Genomic DNA, 20,070 nt, shown 5'->3' with positions numbered 1-20,070 from the left:
AATGCTAAATTGTGTTGTTGATTGTGTACATTTGTGTTTACCCTGCATTAAGATGGCACTCTGATGCTTCCTGAGTTAGGCTCCAGATGTCAGGATCAGTACTGTTTAAAAGTTTTGTCGCCCCTAGATGACCGTCCAGCTCATCTAAATAGTACAACTGGCCCCGCACTTGTACAGTTTGTGCACTTACAATTTATGGGCTACAAGCTAATCTTGATGTTAGAACTGGCAGCTTCTTACACCCCAGAACCTTAAACACAATTGCCAATTCATTATGAATTCCAAGATAGAGAAAACAGTTTTTATGCTGTCTTTTGGCCAGTGTTGTAGAGTTAATACGGTCAAGCCTTCTCAGAATTTAAATCTTAATTGTTGTCATCTGATGGATTCTGAAACATAATGCAGTGTCACATGTGCGGCTAAAATAATAATAATAATAATAATAATACATTTTATTTATAGAGTGCTTTTCCCATGCTCAAGGCACTTACAGAATATAATAAAGAATGGCAGAATATACAGTATATAGCATTGTACAAACCAGATAAATAAATAAAGAAGATTAAGACAGTAAATTCTGAAAAAAAAAACAGAAAACATAATTGATGGTCTCGCACACACATACAGGTTACATTGGCATCTTAACAGAGAAGTAAACTGAGAGAAAGGTAATAAAGTCAAGCAGAGCTAAAAGCCTTCCTGAACAGATGAGTTTTGAGTTGTTTTTTAAAAGAATTCATGGAGTCAGCTGACCTGATTAATTTTGGTAGGTCATTCCAGAGTCTGGGCGCTATACAGCTGAAGGCCCTGTCACCCATAGAGTGTAGATTAGTGAGGGGCACAACAAGATTACCAGAATCAGAGGACCTTAGTGGGCGGGCAGGCACATAGTGATGGAGGAGGTCACTGATGTAGTTTGGCGCGAGGTTATTTAAAGCTTTGTAGGTTATTAGTAGGATTTTATATTCAATTCTGTAGGACACAGGGAGCCAGTGAAGACGGAGCAGGATGGGTGTGATGTGCTCACTGCTGCTGGTTCGAGTAAGGACTCTTGCAGCTGAGTTTTGAATATGCTGGAGCTGTGATATAAGATTAGAAGGGGCACCTGCCAGTAGGGAATTACAATAATCGATGCGGGATGTGATAAAAGCATGGACAAGTTTCTCAGCATTTGAGAAGGAGAGGAAGGAGCGAACACGGGATATGTTACGGAGGTGAAAGTAAGAAAGTTTCTTAATGTGATTTATGTGGGTGGAATAAGTGAGGGAGGAATCAAAAATGACACCAAGATTTTTTACAGTAGAGGCAGGTCTGATGAGATCACCGCCAAGATGGACTGGGAAGGAGCTCATTTTATTAAGTTGCATTTTAGTCCCAATTTGCAGGAGTTCAGTTTTATTGCAATTTAATTTTAAAGAGTTCTGCTCCATCCAGGTTTTAATTTCACTAAGGCAGGTTGTGAGCTGAGAAAGCTCTGATGAAGTTCCACTTTTAACATTGAAGTAAAGCTGGGTATCATCTGCATAAAAATGATAACCCGATCCATAACTACGGATAATATGGCCAAGGGGAAGCATATAAATACAGAAAAGCAGAGGACCAAGGACAGAGCCCTGAGGGACTCCTTGTGTGACTGGCGCTGAGCTGGATCTGCTGTTGCCAAGACTAACAAACTCTTGCCTATCAGTCAGATAGGACTTGAACCACTGGAGGGCAGTGCCAGAGATACCCAGCATGTTCTCCATTCTGGACAGCAGGATGTCATGTCTGACTGTGTCAAATACTGCAATGAGGTCTAACAGAATTAATATGCTAGTTTGTCCAGAGTCTGCTGCCATAAGCAAATCATTAGTTACCCGTAGCAGAGCAGTTTCACAGCTGTGCCGCGCCCTGAATCCAGACTGAAAGGGTTCCATCAAATTATTAGAGGTTAGGTAATTGGTGCCAGTTCGGGCTGTTAACACTGAACAAGTCACTCAAACCAGAAGGTACTTCAATTGTCGAATCGCAGACACAATCGCACTTGTAGATCACTCGAGACAATATCCATCCATTTCCCTCAACATGGTTCATACTATTAAGGGACACAGAGAGCGATAACCCATCCAGGTCTCACTAAATACCTTGGCAGCTCATCCCTGGGCAAACTTACACGCTAACTCAGAACAAACTTACATTCAGCTCTATTACTGTTTGCTATCGGTTTCTTTCTTTTTAACTTGCATACTTTACTTTAATCCCGAGTACACCGGGTTCCCGAGTGAAACATAGCAGCGGAGTAAAATTAAATCACGCACGGCGCTATAGGTTTTGAATCCGGAAGCACAAAGCATGTCGGGTAGGACGGTGCCTTTGCAGCGGGTGAAGCTTGAATTGTAACCTGACGACTTAGCAAAGCGATACGAAATTCAGGGATGCAAAGAGATTGCGGCCGTAAAGTGAAGCGCTAGATTTGAACGGCTACACCATCTCTAGTTTCATTCACAACAAGTACGCACAGTCTTTGTCGCGTGCGCGCCGCCGCGACAATCGAGTACGAGCACGTTTGGAGCGCGGAACGACGTGCGTAGCGCGGGAGGGGCGGGGCCTGTTTAAAGCCGTGTATGTGTGTGTGTATCGGCAGCCGGTCCAAGGAGAGGAGTGCTCGGTTCGGTTCCGCTCAGCACAGGCAGTGATGGCGGCCAATATGTATCGGGTGGGAGGTAGGTAGCAGTACGGCGCTGGGCGCGGAGCAAAACCGCAAGAAGAGGGCCGCTCGTCGGCGAGTGCGTGGCTCTTACTATCTCCGGCCTGCAGGAAAGCCCGGCGGAGCCAAAGGGAGACTGGAGTGGGGCTGAATAGGGAGACTGGGGGCACCCCTTAAAGTCGGGACACAACGGAGAGAGAACTGTGGGTAACTGGAAACGCTGCTGGGTAGTTCGACTGAATTGTGCTATCAGTAAGGCTCTGATACAGAGTGGGGCACAAGCCTTATAGTGGGGCCCAGCCATGGGACTGATAGGGCACCAGGAAACAGCTGGATGAGCATTAATGGCAAATTATTAATGAAGTGAAACCCTGGCACGATTATGGAAGTCAGTGAGATGACCGTCTATAATGGGGACTCATTGAAAACACTAGGAAAGCAAAAGGGGGGCTTGGTAATGATCAAAGCACAATAAATTGTATAGAGGTATGTCTAGTAGATCAGAAGGCTCAGTGAAAGAGGATTAGAGTGTGCCTGAAACAAATCAGATATAGTGGGAATGCACAGTAAGCATTGGAGTGGATCAAGGCATGCATGAAAGAGAATTATCAGGATGTACCTGAAAGATCATCCAGTTTTGTGGGTATAGACCAGGGTACATAAAAGCCATAGGAGAGTAAGAGTGGTACTGTGTGAACACTAGGTGTTGGAGGAACACTGACCAATGGATGAGTGATAGTAGGGCAGACATGTAGAGTAAGTTATAAAGCCTTTTGATGGTACAGAGGGAGTCCATTAAAAGGGATTAAAAAAAATGTGGCGTTTTTGGATATTAAAAGAGTAAACTTGAATATCAAGATGGACTCATTTGATACAGAAGTTGAAGAAAGCAGAACTGGGTGGCTCCAGTAGTGTAGTCAGAATAGCGAGGCATATTTAATAATGATAGATGATAGATTAGTAATGATGATCAGGTAGAAGATTGTTAAATGGAAAAGGGATGAAATGGGTTCTATAACTGCAGGAGCTTCACAGCTGTGGCATTAAGTAATGAGGTGGGAATTGGCAAAGTGAGCGGAGCTGGAGTGAACAAAGCAGCATGAAGTTGGTTGACATGTAATGCACTAGGGAAGAATTAGAGAGATTTAAAAGTAAGGACATTTGTGGATGGTGAGAAACACTTGAGTAACTGAAGAAGTGGTAAAAGCAACCTCTTCCAGATTACCCCACCGCCCCTCCATCCTGCAGTAACCTGAACCCCTCTTGTGCATACCTGCTGCTCTTCTTTGTTTTATATCCAGTTCACGAGCATTACTAATTCAATTCTTGCCACAGTGTGCTTATCTTTTTCAGTGGTATTCAGTTTGGAGTATATCTAAAACTCCCAGTTGTAGTGCTAAACATGGTTCTTAATTTTTACAACGGTTTTGTTTCAGTTCTATTCCAGTTATATCCATTACGTTTGGCTCAGTTATTATCCTGTTTATTGATTTCCATATTCTGCTGCGGCAGACCTGAAGTGTGCTTTTCCCAGTTTGTATGCTTATGTGTTAGTCTAGACTTTGTGGACCTGCTGCATTGCTTGATCATCTTCATCACTGTGGACAAACAGTTTTTCAGAAACAAAGGTTATTTGGATTGGCTGCTACTTACAATGTACAGTGTGATGTTTAAAATGAGTCTGCTTAGTTTTATCTCTTGCCTCCCTCATCCTCTGGCAGGTCATCAGTATTTCCATGTGGTAACATCAATAGCATTCCTACTGCCTCAGTTTGTTACTCACCTCTCATTCTGGGCACGTGGAAAGTCTTCTTCACATGACTTCATTAAAGGATATCTAATGTAGGTGACAGCCATCAATCATAGAATGCTTTCCCTCTTACTATTATGGAATGCTTATTGTAACACAGATCTTTGGTCCAGTTCTGAATGTGGGTAGAGTTACCTTCTGTGTGGAGTTTGCATGATTACCATCATTTATTTTTGTCGCTACCCTAGATTTCTCCTGTGGTGCAAATACATGCTTCAGGAGACTTGATGTGTCACACTGTTTTGATCTTTCTGTCAAGCTGAATTTAATCTGGTCTTACATTAGAGAGGGTTATTTATATGAACTATTGGTTTTGGGATATACTTCAGACATCTATTAATGTTCTGAAAGTATGAAAAAAAAATCGGGACTGGTCTCTTCTAGACTTTGTTGTATACTAAGATATGGGGATGGATATCTGAGGAGTAAACCGCCAGACAATGATTCTATTTTTATATTATGCACATTAAAGAACCATCAACAACAAATCAAATTAATAAAATTTTGAACAATTATTATAAAAGTAAAGTTGAAAAAATCGGACTCTGCAGCTGTATGAATAAAAGGTAAAGTACCATTTCCGGTTAACAGAAATAGCCCAAAAGTTAATAGAAATTTACATTTTGTACCTAATACTTGCATGTAAAATTTGGTTGACCTAAGTGAAAGCGTACTCAAGTTATCATGTTTACATACATACATACATACATACATACACACAGACAGACAGACACACAGATAGACATAATTCCAAAAATGGTATTTTCAGACCCAGGGAGGTCTAAAACGTTGAAATTCATCAAAATCTCAAAATTGAATTTTTGGAGGATTGCAATACTTTCCCAATGCTTTGTATACGAGAAAGTCAGGGAGGTCTAAAATGTCGAGATTCATCAAAATCTAGACATTAAATTTTTGGACAATTCCAATTCTTTCCCTATACTTCGTATACGAGAAAGTAATAATAGATATGAAATGTAGACAAGTGAGAAACAATGACAGGCTTAAGGGTGATTTTTGACAACTTGTTCCTTTGATAGACAACTTTTGCTAATGGCTCCCCTTGCGTCTGTTTTCAAGTGACTATGGTGCCAGATATTTGAAACAAAAACTTTAAGGAAGAAAAACATTTTTTTTGATCAGTGTAGTGTACTGTACTTTTACAATTTATTGTTTTTCAAATGTAATTATTTGATTTGAGGTTGGGATAAGTCAGAGTCTAACCTGATTTCAAGCTTTATGCGTATCTTGGCAGTAATGCAGTATAATTGATGGGTGCATTCTTGAATACTCACAGAAGTGGTATTTAGAGGTGACGCTAATATGGCATGCATGTCATTATCCCGGGAACTGAAACTGAGACAAAGGAATCAAGAAGAGCATTGTGGTGAGGACTTCTCTAGATGTTCTGAGCATTTCACTGTCTTTTCCCACTGTTTCAGGGATATGCATCACTTAACTCTTCCTATCTTGGGATACAGTTGGTATGGAAAAGAAGTGGAAGGAAGAGCTAGGGAAACAAGTTTCTGAAAGAGACTGATTATATTGCAGCTTCTAGTAAGTCACTTATGTATGAGATTGAGTAATATAAGTGGTTAGGTTTGGTGAGGTTTTGCAGGAAACCGTAACGGTCACACATTTTCTTTTTTGCATCTAGTGGCTGGAGTAGAGCACAATGTTTGTTACGTGAAAATTATTAAATTATACATAGGATATTAGGATTTCAGGGGAGAAGTGTTTGGAATTTAGGTGGAATATTGCCAAAACAATGTTTGGTTGAGAAGTGCGTAGGACAGATTGGATGGAGGAAGAGTAAATCATTTTAACTTGTGCAGATCCCAAGATGTTTTTCAGTTTTGTTAAACTGTTTCTCCATGCCGAGCATTGGCGTAGAGCAGGTAGAAATATATTGATCCTGAGTGCAAAAGGATACATTAAATTGCAAAAGTATGAATTAAGTTTATACATTACATGGGTTCACAAACATGAACATTGAATGGGATCTGCTTCATGTATGCTTTGTTTGCAGAGTTGTGCTGCATGGTGCAGGGGTGAAAATTCGCTAAGTACAGGGTTCTCTGTTGTTAGGTGGGTGTAATTGATGTAGAAATTCTTCATGCACTCTGGATATTTATGACATAAGCTACCTTCCAGAACCTCGAAATATCTGAAGACAATGTGACCTGGAGATACGGACAGCAACTACACAGTGCAGACTGAGTGTTCAGAGCCTGGGCTAGGTGGCGTGTAGATCTATGGATGTGGACTTAAAACTGTTAGCCGAGAGAAGCCAATAATAATTTTCAAGTGGACAGTATAGACATACTGTGTTGCAGGCACTTAGTTACCTGACTGTCTGAATGCCATTTAAATGTAAAAAAATATTTTTTGAGTCACTAAAAGACAGCTTTCGCATTTGATGCCTTGTGAGTCTTTAACAAAGAAGGAAAAAACAATGCTTTAAAAGACTGTCAGGAAAAAATTGCAGATTATTGGTACTGTAGGACAAAGATGCTCTGAAAGACGATTGTTTCTGTTAGCTTGGTTAATGACTAATGAAAAGGAAGGAAAAAAAAGAATCTGTGACCTATACTGACTCACTTGTATAACAATAAGAGGAGATCATATTATTTATTTTGAGTAAATTGGCAGAACCCATAGATTTTTCCAGTAATGTATTTAAAGGGCTTTGTGAATGTGTGTGCTGATGTACATTTTTGGCCTTACATAATACTTTGTTTGATTCTAGATGCTGAGATTAATTTATCCTACGTGTTTAATAAGCATCTTGAATTTACATAAGAGAGTAATATGTAAGGGGCGGCACGGTGGCGCAGTGGGTAGCGCTGCTGCCTCGCAGTTGGGGGACCTGGGTTCACTTCCCAGGTCCTCCCCGTGTCTGCGTGGGTTTCCTCCGGGTGCTCCGGTTTCCTCCCACAGTCCAAAGACATGCTGGTTAGGTGGATTGGCGATTCTAAATTGGCCCTAGTGTGTGCTTGGTGTGTGGGTGTGTTTGTGTGTGTCCTGCGGTGGGTTGGCACCCTGCCCGGGATTGGTTCCTGCCTTGTGCCCTGTGTTGGCTGGGATTGGCTCCAGCAGACCCCCGTGACCCTGTGTTTGGATTCAGCGGGTTGGAAAATGGATGGATGGAGTAATATGTAAGTGGTGGTCTTTGTCTTCCTTATTTGATAAATTATACACATACCAAGTACATCTTCTGTGTCAATGTATAAAAGCATCTAGTCCTTTCTATACCTTTTGAGATTTGGATAATTGTATCCCACTTGTGGCAAGAGTTAATTTTCTTGGTAGGTCTGGTGGCTTGAATCACTTTGCTGATGTCAAGGTACCATGTCATGTGGTGAATCTCGACATTTTAGACCTCCCTGACTTTCTCGTATACAAAGTACCTGTATAGGGAACGTATTGTAATCAACCAAAAATTCGATGTTGAGATTTTGATGAGTCTTGACATTTTAGACCTCTCAGAGTCCGAAAATACTATTTTTGGAATTATGTCTCTGCGTCGGTGCGGTGTCCGCAGTGATGCGGGCTCTGCATCGGTCTGTCGTGGTGAAAAAGGAGCTGAGCCGTAAGGCAAAGCTCTCAATTTACCAGTCGATCTATGTTCCTACCCTCACCTATGGTCATGAGCTATCGGTAGTGACCGAAAGAACGAGATTGCGAATACAAGCGGCTGAAATGAGTTTCCTCCGCAGGGTGTCTGGGCTCTCCCTTAAAGATAGGGTGAGAAGCTCAGTCATCCGGGAGGGGCTCAGAGTAGAGCCGCTGCTCCTCCGCATCGAGAGGAGTCGGATGAGGTGGCTCGGGCATCTGATTAGGATGCCTCCTGGACGCCTCCCTGGTGAGGTGTTCCGGGCACGCCCAACCGGGAGGAGGCCCCGGGGAAGACCCAGGACACGCTGGAGGGACTATGTCTCCCGGCTGTCCTGGGAACGCCTCGGGATTCTCCCGGAAGAGCTAGAAGAAGTGGCTGGGGAGAGGGAAGTCTGGGCATCTCTGCTCAAGCTGCTACCCCCCACGACCCGACCTCGGATAAGCGGAAGAGAATGGATGGATGTCTCTGCGTCTGTGTGTGTGTGTGTGTGTGTGTGTATAAACACGATAAGTTGAGTACGCTTTCTCTTAGGTCAACCAAATTTTGAATCAAAGTATTAGGTCCAAAACGTAGATTTCTATCAACTTTTGGGTACAAAACGTAGATTTCTATCAACTTTTGGGCTATTTCCGCTAACTGGAAGTGGTACTTTACATTTTATTCATGCAACTGCAGAGTTCAATTAATTCAACTTTACTTTTATAATAATTCTTCAATATATTATTAATTTGATTTGATTTGTTGTTGATGGTTCTTTAATGTTCATAATATAAAAATATCATTGTCTTGCAGCTTACTCCACAAGTATCCATCCCCATTTTTGACTATTCGAGAAAGTCTAGGGGAGACCACTCCTGATTTTTTTTTTTTTTTTTTTTTAGTGAAAGAGTTGAAAATTGTTTTAACTAAATGGAAATTGTATTCTCTCAGATACATCAAGTTGCTGTAGATTATGTTGTTTTTCTTGCTGTTCTCTATCTGTAATTCCATGTACCTGGTCATTTTGTTTTTTTTATCAAATACAGGATCACAATACTGAGTTTCCTTTATATAACATTATTCTAGCATGTGTTTGGGAAACATGATTTGTTTTCTCCAGATGAAGTGCTCTGGATTTAGAAATATGCCACCTCCCTGAGCATTTTGCAAGTGCCATTCTGGAGTTAAACTTCTAATGAAACAAGTCCAGCATAAAGGAGAAGAAACTAGGCCAATGTTTTCCCTAGAGTGTGTAGCATTTATTGATGATCCAAATACTTGCACCAGTTAATGAAAATAACAAATCTATTATATGAAACAGAGTCATTTTCATTGGGCGCAACTTTCATCAAGTTGTCCATTTCATTAACGCTCCCATTTGTTCTAAGTGGAAATGCTCCTTTTTACTAACATGAGCGAATAAGTGAGATGTGCTGCTATTCAGTAAGATGGTTACCAGATGCTAATTCATGAAATGTCTGTTCCATGTGGCTCTTCTGTGTTTCTTCTGTTAACTAGCCTGAGTGTAGCGTTTAGTGGATACGTGGTGGAAGCTCCTCTAATTTAGGAGGAAGCAAAACTAATATGGCGTCTTCTACCAGCTATGATCTCTTTAATCCAGTGCAGAACAAGCATAGCTTATTTGTACACACGTTTAACGTATTTTCGCATTTAAATATTGAATTGTAACATCGGTGATGAAGGTGCAAGGTAATCTAGAAGCTCGCTGAAGACAATGACAATGTTGCCCAACCTGTCCTACTAGCAGTTAAAAATTCAAAAAATGCATCAAAGCTACACAATTGCCGAGAAATGAGAAAAGTACAAATTTCCATATACCTTTGTGCATTTGCATGCTCTTGAGTCAGCCTATGCTTAATTTTCAACATCTTTTTAAGTCTTAACATTTATTGAAAAAGTTGGAAAAAGTGTGAATGGAATACACACACAGTCCCTGTTGGCAGCCCCCATGTCTTCTAATGTAAGCAGGGAGTTAGAAGAAGGCAGAAGCATTGTTTGCCGCCCGCATTTGGTAGTCAAAGTGGTGAACAATGTATGAATTTACAGCCAAGGCATGAACACAGGGATAATGACAGTCATCAAATGATTCTCAACTGTACTGTTTTTTGATCAGCACGTAAAGTAGATGGCCAAAAAAGGAGTAATTTGTTGTTGACCAAACAACCCACAGCGGACTGATGTTGAGAACACTGGCCACAGCGTACTGTATTGTTGATTTAAAAAATATATACGTACTTCCATTGTATCACGTACAAAATAATATTCATTTGAGGTCACAAAGGATGCAACTACAATAGTAATTTACTTTGTTTCCATGTTCCTTGAATTTTCGTACTGTGCCTGCACCAAGTAAACATTAGGTGTGTATGTGGGGGTGGAATGGAATTTCTGCAAGTTTTAATCCATAGTAAAAATATTTTTTTTACCAAAATAATAATTGCATTTACATTTTTAAATAAGTCTTATTTCTTCTTATAAGGCAGGTTCTGTTTGAGCTGTAAAATACAGGTATTTAGAGACTGTTAATTTAGAATAAATAACTTTTTAAAAACAGATTGAAATGGGAGGACGGGGCTAGAGGGCAGCACTGGTGACAGGATGGGGAAATAAGTAAAAAAAATAAAATACGGCGGGACTATAAAGTTGATTTAACAGGGTTACGATTATCATTGCATCATCTTCAAAAATGAGAGTTAAGCGAGTTTAATGTGCTTGCTTTGCTGAGTAATTCAGGAAGTTACTTTTACATTGTATGTGATGTGTTTCAGTCCGGTTTTAAAAAGCTTCATAGTACTGAATTGGCTTTGCTGATGGTGACCAATGATATTCTATTAACTTTGGACTGTGGCTCTTCTGCAATCTTAGTCTTACTAGATCTCGATGGACCATGGAGTCCTGTTAAAACGGCTTGAGGATGAAGTAGGCATTCAAGGCTGTGCATTGAAATGGTTTGAGGGCTACCTTAAAGGTAGATCTATGTCTGTTAACATATGGTAGATGGGAACTTCTCTGTGCCAGCTCCTCTCGCACAAAGCGTCCCACAAAGTTCTGTCCTGGCTTCCCTTCGATTTTTCCCTTTATCTGCTCCCCTTGAGGGCCATCTTTTATAAACAGGATGTCGCATATCTTTGTTATGTTGATGATACGCAGCTGTACCTCAAAGTTAGTCCTGACATCACTTCATCTGTAAAAAGTAAAAAAAAAAAAAAAAAAAATGCTTTGAGGGTATGAAATATTGGGATGGCACAAAATTTCTTACAATTAAACGAAAATAAAACAGAGGTCATTATTTTTGGTCCAACTACATTTGCAGTTGAAATTGGAACTCAGTTAGGCTCCTTGGCAGCAGCGATTCATAATGATGTCAGAAACTGAGGTATCGTCTTCAAGTCGTCACTAAGTTTTGAAAAACAAATCTCCTGTTTTTTTTTTTTTTTTTTACCAACTAAGGCAAATTTCTAAACTAAAGTCCTTTCTTTCGCAGAAGGACTTGGAAACAATCATTCATGCCTTTATTCCATTTCAGCTAGATTATTGTAATTCCTTATATGTGGGACTGTTCAAATCTGTTTTTTCGAGCCTTCAGCTGGTTCAAAACGCTGCAGCGAGATTTTTAATTGGGTCTAGAAAAAAGGATCACATCTCCCCCATTTTAGCCTCTCCCCACTGGCTACTGGTGAGGTGTCACATCGATTTTTAAAATCCTGTTGTTTGTTTTTAAAGCCTTGCATGGTCTTGCTCCAAAATACATCTGTGACCTCCTTCACCCCTATGTGGCACCAAGAGCATCGAGGTCATCTGGACAACTTCTCCTTGTAGTTCCAAGATCTCGGCTGAAGTCAAGGGGAGACGGAGCTTTCTCAGTTGTTGCTCTTAGACTTTGGAATGACTTGCCTTTCCACATGAGGTCTTCATCCTCTGTCGAGGTTTTTAAAAGTCGACTTAAGACCTGTTTGTTTTCTTCCGCCTTTCAGTGTGTATAATGGGATAGCGGTGGATGTTCTAATTGGTTGTTTTATTAATCTGCTTCTACATGATTGTTTGCATTGTGTTTATTTTAATGCTTCTTTGTACAGCACTTGGGCGCAACCTCTGTTGTTTTAAATGTGCTTTTATAAATAAATAATGTAATCTTATAATCATTAAACTTTTACAGAATGTTCAAAAAGGTCAGTCCTGTAGGAAAGCTGTCTTATTGTGGCCAAATTATTTAAAAAAAATTGGTCAGGAGGGTCCAGTTAATGTAAAGCAAGTTTTAAAATGATTTTAAAGTCAATGTCGGTCTACTTTGTTATCCCAAACATTAGCTGTGCCCCAAGGCAGCGTTTCTCAACCTTTAAGTATTTGTGACCCGAGTTTTCATAACAGTTTTAATCGTGCCCCCCTAATGTTTTTTTGAAAGGAACCCACTAATACCAATTTGTTCTTTTTTAATTAATGATATATCATAGATGCATATTTTATTATACCTACTTAATTTTATTGACATCTAACTCTATATTTATTTTTCTAGTATCAGAATGTAGTTTAAGTTAATTTTTTTGGTTTCAATAGATGTATTTTTCATATTTTCGATTCTTGTTTTCTTTTTTTCACATGTTTGCCCCCCCCCCTTTTTGTTACTTCGCACCCCTCTAGGGGGGCCCGCCCCACAGTTTGAGAACCACTGCCCCAAGGATTGAAATTATCAAGATCATTTCACACTGCTTATGGTAAAAAGCAATGACTACTTGGGACTGTTGTTTTGAATCACAATCCTTTCAAAACTTTTAGTTTTACTAGGGGGCTTGCCCACCCCCGGTTTTGGTTTACTGGATATACAATTTAAAGAGATTATTTTCATGGGAATTGTTACATATGCGTTATTTTCACTTTTACTTTAAAACTAAGGAGATGTGGTTGGAACTGCTGCTGTCTTGTTGCTGCTGGCAAGCTGTGTGCTCTGCTTGTTGCACAGCGCGTCGATCATTTAAAAGCCTGTACAGCAGCTGTCCTTTTGCCATTTCATTTCTCTGCCGCTCATGTTGTGGGGGGTGGGGGTGGGGGTTTTGCTTGTGTATCTGAATGCATGCTAAAGAGATGCGGTCGGATCATCTGCTGGCTTGCTGCTGCTGGCGAGCTGCGTGTTCTGCTTGTTGTTGTTTTAAGAGCTGGGAGCACATGAAATGTGCCTGCCAAAAGCATTCCAACAACTGCTAAGTTAGATGTCTGTGAACTTGTTTTAAAATGTTTGTAAGTAGGGCGTGATGTGTAAAACTCACCGTCTCACGGGTTTTGCTTCCTAAGGTTGTAATGTCTAGTCTCGCGTGACGTCAAAGTGTCTCTCCGAGATGATCACGTCTCATATGTCGTCAAAGAGTCTCTGAGATGATCACATCTCGATCGTTTCGCTCATCCCCCACCCCCATAGGTGCGCTATGTTCCTGCCACTTCGTGTCTCTCCTGCTTGTGTTGTTGGGGGGGCTGAATGCTCACTAAGGAGATGCGGACAGATCAGCTGCTGGCTTTGTGCTGCTGCTGAGCTGCGTGTTCTGCTTGTCACGCTGCGCGTTGATCATTTAAAAGCCTGTACAGCAGTTGTCCTTTTCTCTCACTGCCTGGTGTCATGTGACATTAAAGTGTCTCTCGCAGGATGTCAAATTGTCTTCTGAGAACATCACGTCTCGTCTCCCTTTTTTTTTTATAATAGATATGTTTTAGTTATGGCCACAGACTAAATGGTTATGAAGCCCCCTTTAGCTGTTAATGTGAAGTCAGCTTTAAATCACTTTTTGCACTTTCTCCATATGTAGTATTATAGCGGGAATGAAATTACAGCTCTGGAGTTTTCAGTGCATTTCTACTTTTTACACACCTCAGAACAATTTTAACCAGCATATCCTACAAGTTGTTTTCTTTTGTGAGTTTTAAATTTATCTCACTTAACATATTATCAAAATTTTGCAGTCTCATTACAACCCTGAAATGATACAGCCTCAGCAATTTTAAGCAAAATTGCTTCATGGTAAACTTGTTTTTCCTAAATATGGTTTCTGTTTTTGGTTGTAAGTGACCCTAAATGTTTACTTTAAAAAAAAAAAAAAAAAAAAATAGTTTCAAACAAAAAATACAGAAAACAGATAGAGTTACAACATATGTTGAAGCATTCTGTGATTCTTCCCGTTATGCTTAGTCAATGCTTATTGAAGGGAGCTTTTCTTTGTTGTCTGGCACACTATGACTTTGCTTATTGGAGAAAATGTTGTAAGTCAAGTGTCTGGAAATAATGTTTTATTTAATTCTCAAACAATTTTGAATAATAGGGAAAAAAAAATCTTAATTTAGAGTCGAAAACCTGAGGTGTCCATTTTGTGATAGCCCATCCTTCTTTAGTCTCTGTATCTTGTGTACTTTTGTCAAGTGAGCACTGATGCTGGTGGTGTTATTTGCAATTTATCATAGTTTGAGGAAAGTTGTCCTGTAGGCTAGGCGTTCTCTAACCAGGCTAATGTCAGAGTGCCTGCCCCATCTTAGAAACGGTTTAAAAGGCTGGAGCCAGCTTGTGATTTAAAAAGCGTTGTGTGAGTGCATTGCTATGATTTGACATACGAGAAAGCAATATTAAGCAAAACAATTAACTTCTCCACAGAGCTGAACTCTTGTTTAATGTTGTTTGTGCTTCTGCATTTCCAATGAATCTAATAATAATTACAGGCAGTGTATTGAGACAAGACTTATGAAAAATGCATCTGCACCATTTGGTGTTTATGTTAAAATCTGAAGTATGTTTATTTATAAAGAGTCTCATGCGCATTTTCTTACAGAATTCTTCCCATTTGAAATTTGAGCAGCATATTATCTTTGTTCTAGTAGCAGATTTGACTTGCATTAGTAATTAGTTTCTAGAGTGAAACTAAGCACCCACATGGGATGAACAAAATAATGGAGACTCCACATAGAAAATTAAGTTTATATTTGAAGTAGCATTGGCCAAGGCGAGTTACTTTAGGTTGGTTGCCAATCCGTAATCTCTGTCCCCTATAAAAGAGGTATGACTGGGATGACTTTGATAGCTGAGTTTTCAAATCAATATGAGGCAACTAGCAGGCTTTCAAAGATGCCAAATAGTTAGTGCCTGAATTGCAGGTGCACTGGTATGAAAAATAGTAACAGCATATGACAAACTGCATCAGCAAAGAGAGACCGTGGTTGAAAGTCAAAGCTCACAGACAAGGATAGATGGCCACTTCACAGGGTAGTTGCTATATGCCACAAAAGTGCAGCCTCAAAAATGACCACGGAATTGTAACAGCACCTGCAGTTTCAGCAAAAGTTAGAATTTATGGTATGCCTGCAAGTAGAAAACCATTTGTATCCATGGTCAGCATGCAAAGTGTGTAACCTTGTTGTATAAAGCATAAAACCTTGCCTCCTGAGCAACTGATTGGGTGGAAGAGAACTTGTTCCTCCCCCCACAATTTCAGTTGCCATATACAGTGATCCCTCCTTGATTGCGGGGGTTGCGTTCCAGAACCCCCCTTGAAAGATGAAAATCCACGAAGTAAAAAACATGTTTATATGGTTATTTTTATATATTTTAAGCCCTTATAAACTCTCTCACACTCTTATAAACATTTCCCACATAGTTATACAGCATAAACCCTTTATATTTTCTTAGATATTAGGTAAACCTTTCATGTTATTGTAAACCTAAATGTTATTTTAAAGATATTGAGCGTCTCTGATATCACATATGTTATAGCCATTACGATAGACAGGCCACCAGCAATAAATACGTACAATGCAAGAAAAATTGTATACAGTAAAATGTGTGTACAGTTACACTAAACGTACGTACATGTACTAAGTACGTAGAAAATTAGTTATGGGTACTCGCCAACAATGACACGACGACTTGTCCAATGACGATGAGTATAATTTTACTGCACAACAAAGGAGAGAGTTACAGCTCTTCTAAAGGAGCCTCTTCAGGCGACTGTGTAGCACCGCCGTCGTTGTCTGGAGTTTCTTCTTCCACTGAAGGTGTACTAGGCGGTGTTTTGCGGGTAAGGAACATCGTGATGAGCAGGTGCTGGCGCTGCTTTTTCATTTGTGTAAGGAGGTTTTTATACACTTCCGTGGTGTCGTTAAGAGCATTTCTAAATTGCAAAGAACAAATCACTTGCGGGTCCCATTCTTTAACCGATGTCTGGAGATCTTTTGCCATTCATAGAATGGTCGTGAGATGCTCAAGAGTTAGGCCGGCATCTTCTTCCTGTGCTGGGTCCTCTTGTTCCTTATCTTCTTCACTCTCTGACTTGGTCATCTCGGCCAAATCTTCGTAGCTCACCGTTTCGAAGTGGGCATCGAGCAGCTCATTGACGTCATCAAAAGTCATGTCGTTGAATCCTTCTCCTCCTAGCAGTTTTGCCAGCCTAACTGCATTGTCAACCGCCAAGGGATGAATTTCTTCTGCAGAAAAGCCCTTATAGTTGTGCAAAAATTCTGGCCACAATTTCTTACAGCAGGCATTAACCGTCTCTTTCTTCATATTGTTAAGGGCCTTCTGCACGTTCACAAGACACGATGTGCTCATGTACTTACGGCAGTACTCCTTCAGGGAAAAGTCGTTGTCTGTGTCCATTGCCTCGACCATGTGTTGCAGGGTGTTCCTGGTGTACAATGCCTTGAAAGCCCGGATAACTCCTTGATCCATTGGCTGAATCAGTGACGTCGTATTCGGTGGCAAGAACTCAATTTTTACGTCTTGGTAGGATAGATCCAAGGGATGACCGTCAGCATTGTCCAGAAGTAAAAGAACTTTGAACTCCAGCCCTTTCTCTGCCAGATAGAGCTTTACCTCTGGGATGAAACATTGGTGAAACCAATCCAATGTCAGGAGTTTCATAATCCAAGCCTTTGGGTTGTGCATCCAGTACACAGGCAGCAGGTTTTTATTCTGGTTTTTGGACTTACAGTGAGCCCAGGCTTTATCATAAAGCCCTCAGCATTGCTGCACATGACCAGCGTGATGTGATCTTTGTGAGCCTTAAACCCCGGGGTTATTGCCTCTTCCTTCATGATAAAAGTACGAGACGGCATCCGTTTCCAAAATAGGGCTGTCTCATCTATATTAAACACTTGTTCAGGCCGATATCTGCCTTCCTTAATGATCACCTTGAACGTGTCAGCTACATATTTCTCGGCTGCAGTGTTGTCTGCGGATGCAGCCTCTCCATGCAGGTTCATGCTGGCCAAGTTGAAGCTTTTCTTGAATTTTTCAAACCAGCCCTTGCTGGCAGTAAATTCACTTTTCTTTCTGGGGGATTCAACAGAAGTTCCAGGTTGAGGGACGTCATCTAGAGCATTCCCGGCATCTGCAAACCTATCATGAAGTTGCTTGGCCTTCTCTTGGATGATACTGGTGTCCAAGGGGACGTTCTTCTTCCGGCAGTCTTCAATTCAAATCCCTAAAGCAGATTCCATCCAGACTACCGCCTTATTACGTCCACTTACAACTCATTTCACTCCCTGGTTAAAGGACACAGCGGCTGTAGATCTTATTTTCTTTTCCTCCTTTTTAATATAACGAACCGTGGACTCATTGATGCCGTAATGGCGTCCTACAGTGGCGTAGCTGATCCCTTCCTTCAACATATCCAAAACTTTTACCTTTTCGTCAATTGTTAGCATCTTCTGTTGCCGCTTGGGCATGACCTCTGAAGCAGTAGCAGGAGCAGATCGTTTTGGAGCCATAATGAAGGACTTAGCTATGCACAAAGATAAACACAAAAGTTAACTCTACACACCGAAACACGTTGATGCTGAATGAGCGAGACAAGATTTCCTGGTTAACGCAAAGCAGAATCGAATTCTGTGCTCCGTCGCTGAACCAATCAGCACCCAGGAACTTAAACATGTGCTTTGATTGGGTAGCTTCTCAGCCATCCGCCAATAGCGTCCCTTGTATGAAATCAACTGGGCAAACCAACTGAGGAAGCATGTACCAGAAATAAAAAGACCCATTGTCCGCAGAAATCCGCGAACCAACGAAAAATCTGTGATTATATATTTAGATATGCTTACATATAAAATCCGCGATAGAGTAAAGCCTCGAAAATTGAAGCACGATATAGCGAGGGATTACTGTGGTAAACATGGACGGGACTCCATAATGGAATGAGCAGCCATGTCATGGAAATCCTTAGGTCTGATGCTTGCTTCGCATGGTTGTATAATGACCAAGGAATATGAGACAAACTGGTGAACTCGGTGTTGAACACTGTTTGCTCCTGGTGTTCCTCTTTTCCAAAATAATAAAGTCCATAATATGTACTGTTATACTAATTCAAGAGTGGTTTCATGAATGCTAGAATTAACTTCTTTTCCTTCCATGGTCTCCACTGTCACCAGATTTAAGCATCATGGAACCTTTATGGCAAAGCTCTGAAGTGCAGAGTTTGAGATCGGTTTCCACCACCTCCATCCTTCAAAGAACTGGAGACTTTTCGTCTCGAAGAATAATATCCCTCTACCCACAGCTCAGGGATATGTATGACAGAATTCAAGGAAGGACTGAAGCTCTTCTGATGCCAAAGTGTGCCCCTTCTCTTTATTAAGTCCTTAATATACAAACCGTGGTATCCAGAGCTCCAGGTGCGGTCACTAAATAAATTCCCTTGTCCACAAAGCAAAATTTTCCTGAGTTACCCACGTTGCGTACCTGTGCCATGTCCAAACCCTAGTAAATCGCAGGTGATGTCACTAAGTAAAGTTCTGTAAGGTGAAACAACAAGTGGGAAATCGGTTCCAGCTTTGGTGGAGATATGTTCAGTGGTGTGTATTTGCATACCAGGCAAATAGCCATGCAGCTTTATACACTAGTAGCTGTGTAAGCCCATGCTGTAAAAAGCATGGAGTTCTAGAAAACATTGAAATCGTCAGAAAAAAAATTGAGATGCCAGGTAATTGAAAGGAACTACTTTGGGTGTAATCTCTCCTAGGAGGTTTTGCTTTGCTGACGTGCTTACATCTCTTGTGCGTTAGCGGCTAAGCGACCATCTTTTTTCAGAGGTTTTGTTTTGGCAATGTGCTTGCCTCTCTTGTGTTATTAATGGCGGGAGGAAAAGTAAAAGGGATACCGTTTTGCCGATGTGCTCACCTCGCTTCTGTGTTAGCCACTAAGCGAGTGACTCTTCCTTCGGAGGTTTTGTTTTGCCGACGTGCTGGCCTCACTTGTGTATCCTCGGAGGTGGAGCCCTTATCCCGACTCCACCTTTCACTTCTGGGCCAGACAGACAGACACACACACACAAACACTTCCATGCGCAGACATTTATATATAAGATATTCGATTGTTAGGCATCTTCCTCTACCTAAGTTAGTATCTGCATTGAAAACTGCTAAGTCTGCTTTGAGGAAATAGAATGAAAGGAACTTTGGATTTTTAAAATTGACTGACCACCTGATCAGTTTAATGGTTCACATAAAAATGCCCCCCTCTAGTAGGAAGCATATAGGTACTCATATGTAAACAGATTGAAAACACTGTTTTGTATTCATAATTATGAATACTTTGAAATCACTTCAGTTTGTTTGGCCCAGTGCCTCCTAACTCATCGGTGTGAGATAAAAAACCCACATATGATGTACTGATCAACTCTCTTTAATTCTAGTTAAGCAAAATGTCTAGCTTTTTGGGCTCCCCTAGACCCAAACAAAAACATAATTTTCAGTCATTTTTGGAATCTGTTTTGTGCAGGAAATTATGACAAAGAGTAAACCAGTAAGTGTCTTCAGCAAAAATGATCAGAAGGAATTAATGTTGTGTATACAACATCAGCTGACCCCAAGTGTTCACTCCCCTAATGCAATACGATTGGTCAAAGTCACTTCTTTTCACAAAATTTTGAAGGAGTAGGGAATCGGTAATTAAAGCATGTGGAGTGTCACTTTATGCTATTTCAAAGTTGCTGA

At 40.7% G+C, this 20,070-nt stretch overlaps 2 protein-coding genes across 3 annotated transcripts in view; one reads left to right on the top strand and one right to left on the bottom strand.

Annotated features, from left to right (window-relative positions):
* Positions 1–20,070, bottom strand: part of nphp1 (nephronophthisis 1) — a 440,043-nt gene that overhangs the window by 98,598 nt on the left and 321,375 nt on the right. The window lies entirely within an intron of this gene.
* Positions 2,546–20,070, top strand: part of mta3 (metastasis associated 1 family, member 3) — a 99,428-nt gene continuing 81,903 nt past the window's right edge. For both annotated transcript variants that reach the window (XM_028820277.2, XM_051919548.1), the window contains exon 1: positions 2,546–2,702. In XM_028820277.2, the coding sequence (XP_028676110.1) occupies positions 2,675–2,702 (28 nt within the window). In that variant the 5' untranslated portion in view covers positions 2,546–2,674. The remainder of the gene's footprint in view (positions 2,703–20,070) is intronic.

This window comes from Erpetoichthys calabaricus, chromosome 15, assembly GCF_900747795.2.
Source record: "Erpetoichthys calabaricus chromosome 15, fErpCal1.3, whole genome shotgun sequence".
Lineage (NCBI taxonomy): Eukaryota > Metazoa > Chordata > Cladistia > Polypteriformes > Polypteridae > Erpetoichthys > Erpetoichthys calabaricus.
Note: the sequence above shows the minus strand (reverse complement) of the source record. Positions and strands in the feature narration are given on the sequence as shown.